Source organism: Choloepus didactylus, chromosome 2 (genome assembly GCF_015220235.1).
Source record: "Choloepus didactylus isolate mChoDid1 chromosome 2, mChoDid1.pri, whole genome shotgun sequence".
Taxonomy (NCBI): Eukaryota; Metazoa; Chordata; class Mammalia; order Pilosa; family Megalonychidae; genus Choloepus; species Choloepus didactylus.
In genome coordinates, this window is record NC_051308.1 from 224,309,058 (window position 1) to 224,329,671 (window position 20,614).

Sequence of the window (20,614 nt, forward strand, 5' to 3'; positions counted from 1 at the left end):
GCTTAAGTGCCTCAAAATGTCAGCACTCTCCCCTTGGGGGTTTGCTTCCTTCCCAGTCAGTGGGTTGAGCTGTATACTCGGGGATTTCTGAGGGATGGGCCCTGGGGAGCTGCCCAGCTTTGCTCCCTGGAGGAGGAGGCAGAGCCACAGCCCTGACCCTCCAGCCTGGGGGTCGAGAGAGCCCATCTCTGGCATGGGCTGTAAGGCATGCTTTCGCACTTACATCTGAATCTGGGTGTGTTTCTGTTCTGGGAATTCAGCCAGTGGAAATCAGGACCTTGCTGTTTAATCTGGGCAAGAAATTGGAAGAACAGGAGGGACCGATTTTCCTAGTCTATTCCCCTGCTCGGAACTCTTCTTACCCTCCAGGGAAACGAACCTCTCAGACTGTGGTGCATGTCACGTGATAGCCTGATCTGGGCTGTTTGGGGTTTTACCATCCTTGGTTTGGGAAGATAATTAACTATTTTGGCTTTACCTTTAAAGCCAAATCAGGGAAGAGGGACACAACTGACCGAGAGTCAGCAGGATCAACAAAAGAGGGCCATGGCCTCCTTTTAATCGATAAAACATACACAACCCCTTCTTTGCCATCCACTGCTATCTCCGGGTATCCCAAAAGCACCACTGGGCCTGATGCCGTGCATGATGCAGGTTAAATGGTAAGTCCTGGCCCTCGGGAAGTTCCCAGTTCCTGAGGCAGAGAAATCAGGAGGCATGGGCTTCGGGGGAAGAGGGGCCTGAGTTGGAATTGTCACTCGGGTCCTTTACCAGGAGCACAGGCTTGGGCAAGTTACTTCCCCTCTTGGAGTCTCAGTTGCCTCAGAGTAACTCCTACATCAAAGAGTTACCGTGAGAACTCCATGTCAAGGTGCCAGCCCTTGGCAGGTGAGCCCTGCAGCGATGCCCCTCCCACCTGACACGAAAGGAGACACAGAACCTGAGTCGTTAGTGGGTTTATTCGCCAGCGTTCAAGACAACAAGGAGAAGGAAGGGAACTGTTCCCATCAAGTCTGTGCAGTCCCAGGCTTTGGGGCCCCCCACCTGGCGGGGAAGACAAGGACGCAGGGGCAGGCTGCAAGACAGCTCTGGGGGCCCTGGACAGTCCTGCCTTCATGGGCCCCTTCCTCCTAAAACACACTATTATAACCACATTGGTATAAAGACAACTATCATCCAGCTGGCTTCATTCTTACTATATTCAGTTTTTCCTTCTGATTTTTAAAGAAATTAAAAAATAAAAGATTTTCGTGGGCCCTAGGCACTGCGGCTGATGGAGACGCTGGCATCGCATGGGGTCACCTGGGGGAGCGTCCGGCCGGATATTGGATGCTCAGATGCGGCCTCTTCCCTCCAAGCCTGCCCTGCCCCGTCCGTGTCACAAGCTCTCCAGCTCCCACATCCCGAATTCTGTCTCTTCTGCCTCTCTTGCTCAGGGTGCACCCCTAACCCCACCCTGAGGCCCCACTACTTGGCATTGTCTTCCACCACACACTCCTCCTACCCTGGACACCTCGAGTTTCCTGGCTCCTAAGCTTGGCCTGTGCTGCTCTACCTAGAACAGAGATTTCATGGCTAAGTGTCAAAATGTACTAGCTGAGCTCGTCTGGCACCTGAGTATCCATCCCCCAAACCCAGGACTCTTTTCAAATGCCGCTGCCATCTTTGTGATTTCCTGGCAATGAAATGTGGGAAACTTTATGAAAACATTTAAAATAGTCTCAAGGAACTCAATTCATATCTTTCTAAAGACACTTATATTCTTTCTTGCAGATGAGTCTCTTAGGCACACATTCTGCCTTGTAGCAGAGGTGGATGTTATTTGTCTTATCCCCAATGGCTCATTGTACCTTGCTCATGTTTGCACCCTCTTCCCTACTCCAGACCCAGCTCAGAGCCTGGCACCTATAGGTACACCATACCAAGTTGCTGAATTGAATTACAACTTAAGAATTACTCAAATTTTCACCACCTCCATGCATGTCAGTTACTTGTTGCACTACAACACCCAGAGGCATTTCTGGGTAACTGGTATTTTGGGAGTTGCATTTACTTGGGGAGCTGTGCCCTGCCTGCTGGAAGTGAGAAGCAGGCAGACGGGCCTCCACCACGGCAGCTCCTTTCCTCCCTGTCCTAACAGCTTGCTTGGCCATTGGCAGGATTAGACAACAGCAATTATCTCCACATGGTCTATTCCCAGAATTCAAAGTTATTGGGGGAGAAAATGCAATTGTGCTTTATCCAGTCATTAAGAAAAACAAGGGCAGTGATTTCAAACTGCCTTTCAGACTTGATGAAAAGGAAAACAAACTTGAGTATTAGCACTAAATTGTGCTGACTACACACTTCCGGGTCTCTTTGTCCTGCTCCAGGCTCTCTTTTCAGAATTTTTCAACAATTCCTATTGATCCCTGCATGGTTCTCATACCCACCGTGTGTGCCTGGGAGAGCAGCATGGTTCTCATACCCACCGTGTGTGCCTGGGAGAGCAGCCGTCTGTGGAGCAGGAAACTGATCTGCGGGCCTCAGAGGCCCCAAGCAGTGGGCGGAGAGTGACGCCCCCACCCCTGGCTAATGGGGAAGAGGCCGTGGCTTGGCCCCTGCTCCAGGCCGGGCCAGTATGACCAATGCAAAAACTCAGCCTCTGACTGCTAACCCTGCCACCCATTGGCCACAGTGAAACACACCCAAGGGTGGCCCAATCTCCTACCGTTTTATGGCCTAGAAGAAATCAGGAGATTAAATGTCGAGTGCCCACACTGTATAGTGGGGAAACCAGAGCTCAGGGAGGGAAGGGGATTTGCCTGGGTTACAGAGAAGTATGGTGGCCGAGATGCAATCAGAAGCTAGGGCTCCCGGCTCTTGGGCCCTGGGTGGGAACACTAGGGAACTGCATTCATGGAATCCCAGTTCTAGGCCTGGCACTGCTCACAGGTGTTCTCCACCACCCCCACCCACTCCAGCGGTAATGAACAAACCCCGAGGGGTCACGGTCTTGCTCAGACTCTCCTCCAGGCCTTTACATGTGCTGTTCCCGGGCCAGCAAGCCCTGTCTCATGCTTCCTCACTCATGCTTCGGGTTTCAGTTTGAAGGCCATCTCCCCCAGGAAACCGTTTTGAAGCCCCAAGCTTGTTCCTCATAGCACTGATACTGCCTTTAATCAAAATGACGATTTCATGCATCCATCTCCCCACTGGCCTGGGAGGTCCACTGGGATGCCTATTTAGCTCCATTCTGCTTTCCCCATCCCCAGAACAGTGTCCAGTACGCTGTGGGCACTGAACAGACCAAAGAATGGTCTCTTGTAATCCCAGCAACAATCCTGTGAAAGGGTGTCCTTGTCCCCAATCTACAGGAGAGAAAATGAAGGTCCAGAAAGGAAACATGACCCCTGCCTGGCCAGTGAGTTAGTAGTGGAGCCAGAATTTGGAGAATTCAAGTCTGCTGACTTCCAGCCCCTTTCTCCATGAAAACTCCTTTCCGAGAAGTTCTCATTCACCCCCTCTTGGGCCTGTTGTCTCATAGCTGGGGTGGGCTGGGAAGTAGAGGGGTCATCCATGGTATTGGGCAGACGGCATGGTGAGGGAATGGTGAGGGAAGGCTTCACCCTCTGCTCCTTCTGCTGCAAGGCCCAGCTGAGGTGGCTGTCCTGGGAGCCCTGATTCACCCTTAGGTTAAGGCAGGAGGAGCGGAGACCCTCTCCAGGACCACGGCTGAGCAGACAGTGCAGGGCAGCTCCAGGGAGCACAGGCCTGGAAAGCTGAGACTCTGAACACCAGGCGCTTGACTAGAGGGAGGCAGTGTTCAGCAGGAGGCTGAAGTTAAACACTGCTGACAATAGCTAGCATTGGCTCGGATAATGGAGCAACTAAAACCCTCATTCATTGCTGGAGGGAATATCAATTGGTTTAACTACTTTGGAAAACTGGCAGTATCCAACAAAAGCTAAACATACTAAATGTGGTCACATTGTGACCCAGCAATTAGAATCCTGGGTGCATCCCAACATAAATGACTGCTTATGTCCACTAAAACACATATACAAAAGTGTTTGTAACCCTCATACCTGCTGAAGAGAATATACAGTGGTGCAGCTACTTTGGAAAACAATCTGGCAGCTCCTCAAAAGCCTAAGCATAACGTTCCTTATGATCCAGCAACTCCACTCCTAGTCCTACCCCCAAGAGAAATGAAAAGCTAGTCCACACTTAGCAGCATTATTCACAATAGCCCAAAAGTGGAAACAACCCACAACTCCATCAACTGATGAATGGACAAATAAAATGTGGTGTATCTATACAAGGGAATATAATTCAGCAATAAAGAGGGTGAAGTACTGCTACATGCTATCACACAGATGAACCTTGAAAACATTATGCTAAATGGAAGAAACCAGTCAAAAAAGGGCAGATATTATATGATTCCATTTTCACAAATTACCCAGATTAGGCAATTCTATAGAGACCAAGCAGATTTGTGGTTGCCTAGGGCTGGGGAGATGGGTTTGGGAGAAATGGGGAGTGACTGCTAATGGGTATGGGGTTTCTTTTAGAGATGGTGAAAATGTTCTAAAGTTGACTGTGGTGATGGTTGCAAAACTCTATATACTATAAACCACTAAATGGTAAGTAAAAACAGAACACAAAATGTTCATAGCAGCCTTATTCATAATTACCAAAAATTGGGAACAACAATGTCCAGTAACAGTAGACCGGGTAGATAAACTTTGGTATATTCATTCACTGGTCTACCATACAGCATTGAAAAAGAATGAACTACTCTTCATGAATGTCACAGATATAATTATGAGTGAGAAAAGCATACATAAAAGATTATATATGGTACAACATGAAAATTCAAAATATAGACAAAATTAATCTAAAGTGATAAAAGTCAGAATAGTGGTGACAGTCGGGGGTTACTGAGTTGGGGGTACAAGGATAATGGAAGTATTCTCTATATTGATCTGAGCAGATGCAACTCATTGGGCTATACACTTAAGATTTACATACAGTAAAAGTGCATTTTACTGTATGTAAATTATAAATTGTACCTCAATTTTTAAAAAGGAATTTTAAAAGGGGAAAAAAAAATGGTAGAGGTTCAGATTAGAAGACCAGTGTTCAGATTCTGGCTGCGAAGCCTTGGGCAGGTCCTTTCCTCTCTCTAAGCCTGTGTCCCCATCCTCAGGCCTTGGACGGGACGGTTTCAAAGGATCTAACTGGCTCCAACGTTGTGGGATTCTGCAACTTCGCATGCTGGTTTGTCACAGAGTTTACTGGGAAATCTGGCAAGTGCTCTGCACCCATGAGGTAAGAAGAAAAGGCTGTCGGTTGTCTGCTGTGGGCTCAGCCTTGTTTCCAAGGAAAGGCCTTTGGGAAGTGGGCAGGAACACATGGCCCCAGGATGAATCATCTCATCGTTCCCAGCAACTTGCTCTGGGAATAGATACCCTGACTCACTCCTCCCCAAAAGGAAAAAAGACATTGCTAAAATTTCAGATTCCAACAGAGCCAGCAAAATAGCCCAGATACCCTCTTAGAAATCAGAAGAAAAAAAATCAACCTAGTGATCAACTGGGAATCGCAGACATTGGGCCGACATGACGGTAGAGGACCCGGAAGACAAACCTCTTTGTACCAAAGAGACCAGGCCTGTGGACAACACCGGCTCCCAGGGCTGGTGGCACCAGAGCTGGGACAAAACCCCAAGGCCCCTAACCTCAAGTTTTCTCTTTACAACAACCTGCTGCTATGTTTTCTGGAGAAATAAATTATCCTGTGCCTGTGAGAAGCCTTTCAAAAACAAGAAGAAAACAGCCAACATGCATCTTAATTAGAAACTGCTTGAAAAAACATCTTTGAGGGAGGAGGGGGCAGAGCACAAGCCCAAATGGTCAGCAGCAATGTGAGAGTGTGAAAATCCTGCAGGCTAATTTAGAGATGAGTGTTCTGCCTTCTTTTTTTTAAAATTGAGGTGTAATTCACGACATAAAATTTAACCATTTTAAAGTGAAAAATTCAGTGGCATTTAGTACAGAGTGCGTGGCTTTTATAATCACCCAGCGTGACCCAAGGGGAGGTTTTGGTCGTCAGAAAGTGGCCGAGGAACGGTGGACTTGTCACTGGAGGCCACAGGGAGACCACTGAGGGGACCCAGCATCTGCCTGGCCTTCCCACATGTGAAGTTAATGTTTTCATCCAATTTTTCTCCTTGTGCTAAATGCCCAGCCAGTGCATCCACATCCTCGGAGCTTTCAGACTCCGCCTTCGGATGGAGCAGCCGGGCTCCCAAAACACATGACGACCAGGAAAGTTTGCTCGCTGCCCCTCAGCCTGACCCAGTCTATCTGAGGAATTGAAACGTCGCCACTTCTGGGGCTGATGACAGCTCTTTCTCAAAACAAACTCAAACCCTGGGACAGGAAAGGGCACCTGCGGGACTGCCAAAATCAGTGAGCAACAAGGGCTGACAGTGATTTTCCAAGAACTATGGCCACTTTTCTTTTTTCTTTTCTTTTCCCTTCTCTCTCTCTCTCTCTCTCCCCCCCCTCTCTCCCCCTCCCCCTCTCTCCCTCCCTCCCTCCCTCCTTCCCTTTCTTTCTTTCTTTCTTTCTTGTTTATTGGAGAAAAAACTCAAAAAAAAAAAAACAAAAAGTGGATATGGTATTTTCAGCCAGAGAAGTTGAAGTGCTCTATCACGGGGGCCCTGGAAGGGTGCATGTGCTCCCAGGGAAGATAAAACCTCATGCTCTGTAAGGATTAGGGCTATGGATCACCCCCATTTGACAGGTGAGGAGACTGAGGTTCAGAGAAGTTTATGGCTTGCCCAATTTCATTTGGCTGCTAAATGGCAGGGATAGGATTTGAAACCAGGCCTATCTCCAAAGTCAAAACTGCTGCCTCCCAGAGACAAACATGAGTTAGCAACATGGAGATCTGTAGAAAACTCGGGAAGCAGGTGGTTTTCATAAATTATCTCATCTGGCAAAGTATGCAGTTCCCAAGGCAGCCACACTGATGGAGTAACTCATACCCCCACAAAAAGATCCAGTAAAACTGGTGTGTGTACATGCACATGGGGAGAGGGGGTGTGTGTAGGAGAGTGTGAACATTTTGCAGAAGACACTACTAAGTCACATGCCAAAAAGCAATTGTAAAAACGGCTTCTTGGGGCTTGGATTTATTCCTTCTTCAACATCATATTTGCTCTGTTTACAAGGCACGGGTGATTTTTCTGTCTGCCAAGGCCGAACATCCCCAGCCTGTGATCTGAATACCATGCTGTGTTCATTTTGCATCTTAACTCACCCATGGCCATAAATCATCCCTTGAAATGGGGATTTGGTTGGCAGTTCTATCAGGGATTCATGAAGCAGAGGTGGAATCCAATTTGGGGCTCTCATGGTCATCTGGGGACCAGCTTGGAGCAGGGGGACATTGCTTTGCCACACAAACTCCTCCATCCTCCATGGTGACGATGCCCGAGAATCAGTTCTACTGACTAAGCAACACTGCTGCTTTTACAGGGTCAGTTTGCTGCTCTTCGGTGCGCTTTGTAACAGAGGAAGAAGTCAAGGCAGCCGAGAAGGATGAAATGAACAGGGAGCACAGGCTGAGCCCAGCTCTTCCCAGCCCAAACCTGGGACGAAGGGAATACAGGGCAGGAAGCAACTGCAGCAGGCAATTCATTCATTCTACAATATTTATTGAGAGCCTATGTGCCAGGTTCTATATCTCTCCTTGGAATACAATTATTCTCATAATTATTTTATATCAAATATAAAGCAACAGCTTACATTTAATGAACGCACATGGGCAGGTACTGTACCAGGTTTACACACATCAACTTTAATCCTCACAAGTGTTAGGTGAAACAGGTATTATCCCACGGACAGATGGGGAAACTGAGATACAGAGACAAAGAAACTTGCCCTAGGTCATGGGACTATTTGGTAGCAGAGCTAGGAGTCAAACTCAGTGGTCTGATTCTCAAAGTCACTACTGGAAACCAAGTTTCAGTTTCCTCATCTGTGAAATAGGGATAAGATGGGTAACTTATGCCTTACAAGAGCTGTGAGAAAGACAGCTGCAGTGTCCAGGGTGGTGAGCGTGCAGGGGGTCCCCAAATTTGTGTTTGTGGCCCCCAAATCTTATATACCTCCTGAAAGACAGCTTGCTCCTTCTAAGGCTCTAAGAATGTCTAGTTCCTGGTGGTGATCCGGCCTCCACCACAGGCCTGCATTCAAAAATTCAGCTGTGGACAATTCAACTAATCTTAGAGTAGGTGGTGCAAAAAACACTGGGCTGGAACCCAGGACACCAGTGTTCAGGTCCCAGACCTACAATTAACATGCTGTGTCACCTCAGGTAAATCCCTTCCCTTCTCTGAGCCTCAGTTTCCCCAACTCTAAAACGAGAGGATAAGCCTGGCCTTCAAAGGGCCCCTCCAGGGTCAACATCCCAAGACTATGCCCTGTGCCAATTTCCCCAGTTTCCCAGGGAGGATAAAGCTCTCCCAGATCCCGCTGACTTGGTGGGAGGGCCGAGTTTCATGAAATTCGCGAAATGCTCCCAGGTTGGCCAGCTGAACACTCAGCCAGCACCACGCAGCCCGGAACTCCAGGGCTGGCTGAGGGTGATTTATTCCAGGGCCTTGAACCCTAATCTTCCTCTGCCTCCTCTCTGTTAAACATTCCAGCACAATCTGCTTAAAAGAAAGGGACAAGAGGCACAGTGCCTTGGGTGGGCAGCCCTCTTCTCGGGATTTCTGCCACAGGCACTTGAGGGTAGGAGGTATCAGGGCAAGGAAAGCCCTGGAGCCCTCGTGTGAGTCCCTGGTCCAGGGGACTTGGGCACAGCCCAATCAAAATGACAGAGGTAAACATTGTGCAAAGGGCCTTACATCATCCTTACAGCAGCTGACACTTAGCGCATGCTAACTATGGACCAAGCAGGGGTATAAACCCTTTACATGTATTAACCCAGTTAGTTATCATAACAATACATGAAGTAGGTACTATTATTGTCCCCATTTTATACATGGGGAAACTGAGGCCCAGAGAGGCAAGGAAATTAACTCAAGGTCACGCCGCTAATAAGTGGCAAAGCAGCATTCAAATCCAAGCCATCTGCTCCCAGAGTCTGTGCTCTTCAGCTGGCTTATTTAATACTCCCCCCCGGGTCCCAGCAGTAAATATTAACATTTGGCCCTTTTTACAGGTGAAGAAACTGGGCCTCTGTGTACTGCACTTTAGGGAAACACCAGCTGCCACCTTATGGCTATTTCCTTCATCCTTCTGCCCCTGTCATGTGCACTCTTCAAATGGCAGACTTGCTCTGAGACTTACTAGGGATCACAGCAGCCCTGGTCAAAGGCTGGCTCTGCGCCTGGTGCAGGGCTAGGTCCTTTGCACCTCTCCTCTTTAATCGAAGCTATGGGCCCAGGAGGCAGTGTCTCTGCCCCACGCTGCAGCCAGAGGCCACACAGAGGTAAGCAGCAACGCGGGCCTTTTGAGATCCAAAATCCATGCTCTTTCCACCGCCTGGTGGACACTCACTGTCCCAAGGGGCCACCTGTCAGAGGAGCGGGAAAGAGGCAGAGGTCTGTCTCCCTGTACCACATGCGAGCAGCAAGCTGGGTCCTCTTTGCTCACAGGCACTGGGGGCTTGGGAACATTTTCTGGTAGGACCTGCTGAGCTGCATGTTGGTAAAAGGAAGCCACTTTTATATGACATTCTGGAAAAGGCAAAACTATAGAGACAGTAAAAAAGATCTGTGGTTGCCAGGGGCTCAGGAGAGGGAAGTGAGGGATGAATGGGTGGAGCACAGGGCATTTTTAGGGCAGTGAACCTATTTGACATGATACTGTTGGCAGACAGGACGTTATGTCAAAACCCAGAGAACTTCCATAACCCAGAGAGCGAACACTACTGTAAACTATGGACTTTAGTTAAAAATAACAATATTGTAGTAATAATATTTGTTCATCAGTTATAAGAAAAAGTATCTCACTAATGTATAATGTCAACAATAGGGGGGATTGTATCCTGGGGGAGGAAGAGGTAAATGTGAAGTCTCTACTTTCTGCACAATTTTTCTGTAAAACTAAAACTGCTCTAAAAAATAAAGTCTATTAAAAAACAAGAAAAGGAAGCCACTCTTGACATGGAATTGTTTAGGACACAAAAACTGGCCTGAGAAACGCCTCACCCAGAGGTCTTGTCCTCAAAGCCATGAGAGCAGAGTACAGGAAAGGGCACGTAGAGAGCTGAAAGGGGAAATTCCATTTTGCAAAACTCAGCACAAGGAGACCACGCTTGAAGGTCCGACGTCCTTGCTGCTGCTCTGTAAATCCCCAGCAAAACAAGGCCTTGGAGTAAACTCATTAACCCTTCCCCACACAGAGCCCTTTGGCACTGCAGTTCCGGGGAAGGGGATGTAATAACCTTGTCCTGAGTCCTGAGATGTGGGGAGACTGCTCAGGGTCTCCTGGACAGCCGACTCAGCCTGGAGGGGCGGGCACCACGTGCCAACGACCACACTGAAGTGTCCTGGGTTCACGATGCAGTAGCCAGAGTTCAGGAATGATGCCACACGGCTCCTGCATGAGTCCAGAAGAAGCAGTGGTGGAAAAGCCACTCTTCTCAGGCCAGTTCATTTCCTTCTATCTTTGGGAAGAGTATGGCTTCAAAGCATCTCATGAGTCAATCCCAAACTAGAACCCCTCCCAGGCTCCTAGAAAGCCCCTAAACCCTCATTGTCTAGGTATGTCCCCATAAGACCCTGTATCATAAGACCCATTTGTGGTAATAACAATCATAGCAGGTTCTGTGTGTCAGGCAGGCTGGGGTAGGGCTTTATGTTATCATTAGCTCCACTTTACAGAAAAACTCAGGTTCAGAGGGAAAGGACTTGCCTAAGGTCACACAGCCAGAAAGTGGTTAAGTCAGAATTTGAATGCAGGTCTGTTGGGCTCCAGAAACAAAGAGCCTGAAGCCCATGAAGATCTGCTTGTTCCCCTCTCACAGCACCTGGACAGGTCCCAGAGAGGCCCCGGGGAGGGATGGCCTGTGTCCATCTCATCAGAGGTAGAGGAGCTTTCGTTGTGCCATTTACATCTGTATTCCCAGCAGCCAGCAGCAGGCTCAGCTCCCAATAAGCATTTGTTGAGTGAAAGATGAAGTAAATGAAGTCCAACCCCCCATGCCCAGTACCTAGGTCCCTGTGCATTATACTTTCCTAGGAGCTGGCTGCCCACCGGAGCCCATCTGCTGGCTGCAGAAGGAAGGCTCCAAGCTCGCTGCCAGGGGTGCTATAGGCACTGGGTGAAGGGGTGCCCAGGGCCCTGACAAAGCTGCTCTTGGGAGCAGATATCCTAGGCGACCAGGTAGAGGACCTCAGAGCCCCCCATGGGCTCACCTGGGCAATTGCAACCTTATTTATTACAAGAGAAATCACAGAGCACTCAGAAATGTTTGGCTCCCAGCACATTCACACATACTCTCATTTATATCATCCCAGCAGCTCCAGCATAAAGGAAAAATGAATAGGGGCCCAGAAGGTTAAGTGACTTGAACTTCGCCACACAGAGTGCTCAGGGCAGAGCAAGGACTTGCCCCCAGGTCTTTTGACTCCAGGTCCAGGCCCTTTCCACCATTCCAGATTGCTGACTCTACTAGAGTCGAGATTTAAATCCTAGGCCTTGAGGAATTTTACAAAATGGGACTTGGTTTCGCCCAAGCCCTGCCAGCAATGTTTCCCTGCAGATGTTTCCTCTATCCTTGCAGATGATCTGAGCCATAGCTATGCCCATGCTTTGCAGTTTCAGCAATCAATAGCTTCCCCCCACCCCTACTGAGTCCCTAAATATCTGAAAACTGTTTAGAGCACAGGAAAAGGGGAAGCTTTCTCGATCGTGTCCCTGATTTATACTAGAAGCAAAAGCTCCAACACCACAGATGAGATCCACATAAGCAATCTTTCCCCAGGGCTAATGTGGGATGTTTGGGGAAGGTCTGTTTTCTAGGCAGGTAAGGCAGCCAGTCTCCTAAACAGAATCCACACATTTCATATTTGAGGTTGAAGAAACAACTGTCCTCCTCTCTTTTGACTCAGTAACTCCTCTCTAGGAATCTGTCCTCAGACAAAATTTTATGCACAAAGTTGGTACCTGTGCACAGTTTTTAATAGAGAAAAACTGGAAACAACTTAAATGGTCAAACATTAGCAGAAAGGTTAAACAAATTATGGCACATCCATATAAGACCTGCAACCATTAAAAATACTCTTTTTGAGAAAATTTCAATGACTTAGGAAAACACTTACGATGTAATATGGAGCCACAAAGAAAGGGCATAATATTTTATATAAAGTAAAAAAAGGTACACAGAAGAAAAGACTGAAAAGAAATGAGTCAAGAAGTCAATAGACGCTGCACCCAAATGGCAGAACAAGGTATTTTCCCCTACTTTACACTTTTTGGTACATTTCTTTTTTTCCTCAGAAAAATAAAAAACTCTACCAAAATCCACACATACCTCTGAGGGTAGTGAGTTGTTCTGAACAGCCAGAATGGTTATGATGCTGACAGTCAGAGGGAGGAAGGTAGGTCTGTGTCACCTTTCCCGCAGCACAGATACTTCTGATAGGGTCATGTATATGGGGGCTGACCCTTGTGAATTTGTGTTTAAGTGTTTCCTGGAAATTTCCATCTCAGACTTGGTTTTTTGGTTTCTGACTTCCAGGAATCTGTATCTCCAAGAGGTGGGGAGTACAGGTAATGAATTTCCCACCCCCAGCCCCAGACAGCTCTTGTCGCCCAGGGAAGAAGGCGGCGAGGCTGTCAGAGCATCTTCTCAAGTGAAAGTCCTGCAGAGAGGGGAGCTGGCAATTTGAACGGTATTAAATTTGAATTCGGAGACCACACCCACAATAAGACACCTTACAGTCTCTCTGGCTGAGAGAGGCTTTCAAGGCTCTAGGTTAGGAGAACCCAGCAGCTGGCATAGGACAGAGACATCTGCAAGTGAGGCTGCAGAGAAAACACAAGCTACAAGGAAAAGGCTGCCCCCTAACACGTGACGGTTCTATTTGTCTACCAAGTCAGCATGTGAGAGACACATTCCCAAGATGCTAAATGCAGCGCATGTTCCCAACCTCAGTGGATATTTGTTTAGTTTCTCTATTAAAACACCCAAGATCATTTTACGGCAATATTTGGCAGGATGGGATTTAAACTCAGTCCTCTGTGTCCTTTAGGACTCTAAACCTTCTCCATGGAAACAGCTCTCTATCCCTCATTGCCCCTACTCACATTTGCAAGTTTCTCTGCTATAAAAGGTCACTGATAAGTGTATACAAAGAAGTTTGTAAAGTTAGAGTGAAGCGTATGTGTTGTCTACAAATTCAGGAAGGCTCAGAAGCTTAAACTCTCCAACTTGGGAGCCTCAGGTCTGGAGAAATAAGGAAACAATTAGGAGGTGAAACCCTGAAAACTAAATTCTGCTTGGCCACCAGGAGGGCAGTGAGTCTCTCCAACATCAAAGTGGTTTGAATCAACTCACCAAACATGTTACCCTCGTAGCCATCTTTTGTTAGTGGACGCAGCTCATTTTTCCCCATTGCATAATGCTTGTAGCTTTGCCAGGCAAACTGCATCATCTGCAAGAAAAAGCAGAATACAGAAAACCTTAGTGTGACAATTCCCAACAATGTGGACTGATCAACTTACTTTACCCTATGCAATAGGATTTTAAATCACATTTAAAAAATAATCTTCCAAGTGTCCAAATTGAAAAAGCTGACTTCCTCTCACCCCAATTTTATTTATGCAGTTACAGCTGCCTGGAAAGACATTCTCCTTGGACAACTCCATGTGTCCCAAGTCTACCCATAGATTTCTTAGAAAAGACACAAAAGCACTAAATAAAATAAATTCTACCCATCCTTCAAGGCCAAGGTGAAAAGCCACCTCTTCCACGATTCTGCTTTGCTCTGGTCTAAAGTAGTCCTCTGCAGAGAAGGAGTGCCTATTATGCTCAGATTCCCTTACTTTATCTATTAGAACAAGCAAGTGAGCTACATACTGTAAACTCCATTTTATAGAGAAGGAAACAGGTCAAAGACATGAAGTAACTTGCCCAAGGTTACCCCATGAGTCACCGAAAGCACTGGGGGTTGAGACTGCACCTCTAGTTCTTAAGTTTTGATTCTCTTTGCACTCTTTCAACACCTGGCTTGACCTACCCTGGCCATCCCAGGCTCCTGAGCAGCTCAGCTGGTCACTGTTATTTTTTGTTTCCCTGGCTCTGAACCAGAAACTAAATTTGTCTTGCCTCAGTTTCCCCCACATAGGTCTTGGCACATGTAGGCACCAACGAATAGCCGTTGGCTTTGTCACCCAGTGTGTGCAGGAGTTCTTACTACATAAAGGCATCCATGTCTCAGCCCCCTCAGAAGCATCACACACGCATGCTCTGCTAGCTGCACTTAGCACTGGAGCTGAAGGAGATGCAGGAGGACAATCTGCCCCCATCCCCACCCCCACTGACCCGCCCCCACCCTAGGTGTCCCTTTTGCCTTTGCAGGACAGGTGGCAGGAGGAGTACAGCATGGCAGAGCTATGGGATGACCGGTAGGTGGAAGAGGGAATCAGGAGTGGGCAGAGGAGGCAGCCTGGTGCAGTGAAAAGAACTCAGGCTTCGGGGCCACAGAGGCCCACTTCTGCCACAAGCTCTGTGACTTTGCCAGGTGACTAAATGTCTGAGCCTCAATTGTCTCATCTGTGAAATGGGAATAACAAGGCCTGCTTTGCCTAATGCTAAAGGGATTCACTGAGAGAACATAACTGGAAACGCCCAGTTTCCAGTCTGGCACAGCAAGTACTCAATAAAAACTAGTTCTCTTCCCTCCGCAGCCTACAAAATTCCCACCTATTTCCCTCTTTTCATCCATCCAACCCCTCCCTCCATCCATTCTATTCTTCTCAAACTTTTGCTTGCATCAGAATCACCTGGAGGGCTTGGTAAAAGAGATTGCTGGGCACACCCCTAGGTTTCTGAGTCAGCAGGTCTGGGGTAGAGCCCCAGAATTTGCCTTTCTAGCAAGCTCCCAGGTGAGGCTCCTGGTCCACGGGCCACATCTGAGGACTACAGCTCTGTCATCTTTGTTTATTTCTACTTCTCTCACTTCCAGACATGGCCTGCATCCTGCTGCTCCTCACCTCCTAAGTCCAGGTGTGGTGGTTGGAAGCTGTATGTACGCCAGAAAAACATGCTCTTAAATCTAATCCATTCTTGTGGGTGTGAACCCATTGTAAGTAGGACCTTTTGATGAGGCTGCTTCAGTTAAGGTGTGGCCCAGCTCATTCAGGATGGGTCTTAATGCTATTACTGGAGTCCTTTAAAGAGAATGAAATTCAGACACAGAGAGAGAAAGCCACAGAGGAAGCACCCAGAAGGTGAAATGGAATCCAGAAGAGAAGGAAGAGACCAGGAGACGTCGCCAAGGGCCTTGCTGTGTGAAGAGGAGCCCAGGATCAAGGGCAGCCAGCCCCAGAACCCCAGTCTTTGGGAAGAAAGCATCACCTTGATGATACCTGCATTTGGACTTTTTCCCAGCCTCAAATCGTGAGTGAATAAATTCCCGTTGTTTAATTTGACCCATTTTGTGGTCTTTGCTGGAGCAGCCCAGGAAACTGAAACACCAAGCCTGTACTTCCTGCACACCCCTCTTTCTAGGACATCTCCACTGCATTCTCCATGCTCTGCCACTCCCAGGGCCAAAGTCCAGAAGCCGTCTCTCCTGAGCACATCTGGATGTAACTACAGCCCAAGTTAACTGCTGCGGCCAAAGTGCAAAGACCAGGAGGGCAGACCTGACAGGTTCATGGCCCAACTCTCCATGAAATGACAGAATGGTCTAGAACCAGCTCTTCATTTTAAAGGTGATGGAACTGAGGCTCAGAGACAGGAAGTGGTCAGGGTGGCACAGTAGCCAGGGCTGGAGCCAGGTCTCTCAACTCCCAGGCCAGCAGACTCTCCTCCATGCTTGGTATGGCATGTGGCTCCCCAGATGACGTGCATGCGAATGTCACGGTTAACACATGCCAAACACTTGGCATGGGCTCTGAGTCCTGCTTCCATGGCTCTGTTATTTTCTACTTATCTTGAATTGACAATATCAGGAAATAACTGCCAGGTATCAGCACTGAGGGAGACTGGTCTCCTCCCTCAGTCTCTCTTTTCTGGGGGGCTCCATGTATTAATTCAGTGTGAGGGGAGGTGGGAGGTGTCAGGTGGGAGAGCAGCAGAAGGGTGTTAAGGCATAAATGACAGCAGGGAAGAAGGAGTGGGGGTCTGGAGGATGAGGACTGCACCCTACCCTTGACGTGCCTCCTGCTTAAAACAGAGAAAAAGAAGTGGGTGTACAGGAGTAATTAAGAGAGTCATAGGAATCTACCCGTTCCAAAGGAGCTGTCACTGCAGGGATGTGGAGATGTTTGGAATGTGGCCCATTCTCACAGTCATCCACACCGACCGAGGGGAACGGAGGCGCAAATAATCCCAGTGTCATTTAGAACTGGATTCAGAAGGCAACCAGAGCTGTCTCTCAATCACACAGACACGCGCACACTTCCAAGCAAAGCCTCAGGTGCACACGGGCCTCCCACCTCTGGTCATGGGTGGCTCAGCCCAGGTGCTGATGAACAGGGGATGGAGAAAGGGAGAAAGACTGCCGGCCAGGTGTTCCTTATTTCTCCTCCTAATGCACCCTGAGCTAACTCTCACCAGGTGTTCTGTCCTCTGCTCAGGTGGCAGTTTGGGCCACTGTAGGGATGGTCTCATGGTGCACCCCTTTGCCCCCTGCCAACTGCTCATCTTCCTTCAGGTTCCAGCTCAAAGGGCACTTTTGCATGGAGGCCTCCCCCCTACCAAGTCTAAATCAGGTCCCTGCTCCCACCCTGCATTCCTGATGCAGGGTCCCACAGCAGCCTGCAGCCAGCCTCATATGTGTGACTATTTGGTCACCCCACACCCCACACGCCCCACCATTCACTGCATCCTTGTGCAGGGACGGGCACGTTGTGGACACTCATGATATATTTACTGAATGAATGAAAGAACAAACACAGAAACTGGCTCTGACCTTAAAGAGCTTGACACGTGCTGGTAGACCCAGTGTGGACTATGCACACCACAGGTAAGACTGTAACAGGCAAACAGCTCAGGGAGAAGGGGGCGGCTGAGCAGTAGGTATTCAGAAGAGGGCAAGTGCACGTCTAGAGGGAAGCTTCATGGGGGGGGGGGGGGACAAGAAGAGGACTACTCACAGCAAGCTAATCTTCTCACGAACTTTCTGGAACTGGTGATATATGCCTTAGGCGATCCCTGGACTTGGCTTTAGAGTCAGACAGTCCCTGATTTTGTGCTTAGGCAGCTCTTAAGACCTCAGACTCCCCCGGGTTTTACCTGGGTCTGATCCTGTAGGTGTGGAGCTGCCATTTGTCCCCAGTAACTTCATCTCATTGGACTCCACCTACCCTTCCATGCTGTCAGGATCTTTCTGGAACCAGATCCTATTCCTATCATTCAATATGTTGTGTGTCTGCTGGCTTTGGGTAATCTGCAAACTTGATGAGACTGCCATCGGTGCCTCCCCCAAGTTTTTGAAAAGAAAAAAAAAAAAAAAAAAAAACATCAAATGGCCAGGCTGAGGACTGGGCTGGGGAACAGCTGGGGCCTCTTTCCTGGATCCAGCACCTCTCCGCAGTGCTAGCTGTCAGCGAATGGGAAATCAGTATAACCCTGTCTCTTTCTTTCTTTCTTTTCTTTCTTTCTTTCCACAAAGAACTGTGAAAGACAGGGTTGAAATACAAAACCACTCTGCCCTAGTGCAGCTAGTGCAGGGGGAAAAATTTTTTTTTGCATTTTTTAAAGGAAAATAAGGGATTAGACTGGCATAACTTGTTCTTCGAGAATTCATTTTGGCTTCTGTGGATCATCATTTTTTTGTTCTGTGTATCATCATTATTTTGCATTTGCTTGCAAATTACTAACTTAAAACTTATTAGTCTCACTAGGATGGCCATAATAAAAAAGATAGTGTTGGGACGGTGAGGATGTAGAGAGCTTAGAACTCTCATATATTGCAGCTGGGAATGTCAAATGGCACCACCTCTTTGGAAAACAGTTTGGCAAAAAAAAAAAAAGTTAAACCTGGAGTTACCATATGAAACTCCACTCCTAGGTATAAATATTTAACATAGCCATCCTTCACGTAACAGCCTGCTTGTTAGGCTGCGCCTTGGCTGGAGTCAGGGAACTTGGATTCGGGAGTGTTCCCACCATCCCCCTAACTGATAAGGATAATTTACCGTACCTAAACTGTTTGTACAAACAATATGGTTTATACTGAACATCAGCTTCCCTCCAGGGAGTCTGGAATTTTGGTACGTGCCAGGCAGAGGGTACCTCTGTGATCAGCCCCTAATAAAAACCTTGGCCACAGAACCTCGTGAGCTTCCCCAGAAGAAGCACATCACACGTATTGGCACAATTCAGGGCTGGAGGAAATGAGTGCGTCCTGTTTGACTGGGAGAGCACGCGCAGCAGCTTGCACCTGGCTTCCGTGGTCTTCTCCCCATGTGTCTTTTCCCTTTGCTGATTCTGCTTTGTAGCCTTTCCCAGTAATAAATCATAGCCATGAGTCTGACTGGACAGCGGGTCCTGTGAGTCCACCCAGAGAATCCTCAAACCTGTGTGTGGTCTCAGAGATTCCTGACACAATACTCAAAGGGACTGAAAACATACATCTACACAAAAACTTGTACACGAATGTTCATAGCAGCGTTATGCACAACAGCCAGAGTGGAAACAACCCAAAGGTCCAAATGCACAGTCTCTACAGATTTTGTTAGGAAATAAATTAAAAGTAATCTGATGAATGGATAAACAAAATGTGGTCTATCCATACAGAGGGATAGTATTCATCCACAGAAAGAAAAGTACTGATACCCTGAAAACATTATGCAAAGTGAAAGAAGCTAGACACAAAAGGACACATATTACATGGAGTCCATTTACATGAAATTTTCACAATGAGCAAGTCCATAGAGACACAAAGTAGATTAGTGGTTGCCAGGGGTTGGGTTGGGAGGAGAGAGGAAACAGAGAGCAACTGCTAACGGATATAGGGTTTCTTTGGGGGGTGATAAAAAAGTTCTAAATTAGATTTAGTGATGGTTGCACAACTCAGTGAATATACTAAAAACCATTGAATTGTACACTTCCAAAGGGTGAATTTTACAGTATGTGAAATATATCTCAATAAAGCTATTATTTTAAAAAAAAAAACTCCGATTAGTGGGGACGCCATCTGATGTGATGTACCGAGAAGGCACAACACCACTTCCATGATATTCCTGCCAAAAACGCATAAGCGGAACTGAATCATGAGGAAACATCAGATACACCCACTGGAGAGACGACCTACCACATGAATGATCTGTGCTCTTCAAAGAAGTCAAGGCCATGAAAGAAAGAAAAGACTGAAGACTGTTCCAGACTAAAAGAGACTAACGGGATGTGACAAGGAGCTGCAGCACATGACCATAGGTCGGATGCTGGAGCAGAAATAACAACTATTATTAGTGTTGCTCTGTAGGACATTATCAGCCAGTTGTCAAAATGCGAATGGGGTAAAGTAGAATTGCATCAATATTAATTTCCCGATTTTAATGGTTTTACTGTGGTGATGCAGACATGTCATCTTCTTTTTGGAAATACATAGTGAAATATTTAAGGGTAAGGGCACCATGTTTGCAACTCACTGTCAAATATTTCAGGAAACTACAATTGTTTGTGTATGGGTGTGTGTAGTGAGAGACAGGTAAAGCAAACAGGGTAAAATGTTAATATTTGAGGAATCTGGGTAAGGGTAAACATGAAATCTTTGTTTGATTTTTCTAACTATTCTGTGAGTCTGAAATTAATTTTTAAAAAGATTAGGGAATTTTGCTGGGGGTTGATGTCATTTTCACCCAAATCTATACATTACAGAATTCTATTTTCTTCTACTTTCTGTAAATGATGGCAGAATGTGCCCATCATCAGGTGGGGAGAATGTGCCCCCGCCCCCATCCCTCAGAGGCCCTGCTGGGCCTTCAATCCCCATCACCAACCATTCCCACCCCACCCTCCCACCCCCCCCACCCCCCCCACCCCATCTGGTCAGAAGATTGAGCTAAGCAAGCAAATTATGAACTAGCAATTCTTTTTTCTTCCTATGATAATTACATAACTATGCTCAAATGAGATGCCCATCCTTATTCTGTTCTGCTCCAAAAATAACTAAAAAGGCTCCTTTTGTCGTCCTGCGCATTTTCCCAGAACTCTCAGCTCAGTCTGGACTTTAGTCTCCCCACGCCCTCTTCTCCCACAGCTGGGTCACTTCTTTCATCTGAGCTCAATTCTGTGCCCCCTACTTCCATCCTATATACATCCTTTCAGAATGTTTTTAAGAGAAGGTTGACATACATTTTTAATGTATCCAAGGTATACATCCTCATGTAGAAATGCAGACAGAGAGGAAAGTAATCACCCATCATTGGGC

The 20,614-nt window shown here is 47.3% G+C and overlaps 1 protein-coding gene across 3 annotated transcripts in view; it reads right to left on the bottom strand.

Annotated features, from left to right (window-relative positions):
* The window catches only part of MAN1C1 (mannosidase alpha class 1C member 1), a 144,868-nt gene that overhangs the window by 73,212 nt on the left and 51,042 nt on the right, over nt 1-20,614 (bottom strand). For all 3 annotated transcript variants that reach the window (XM_037828123.1, XM_037828122.1, XM_037828124.1), the window contains exon 2: nt 13,567-13,663. In XM_037828123.1, the coding sequence (XP_037684051.1) occupies nt 13,567-13,663 (97 nt within the window). The remainder of the gene's footprint in view (nt 1-13,566; nt 13,664-20,614) is intronic.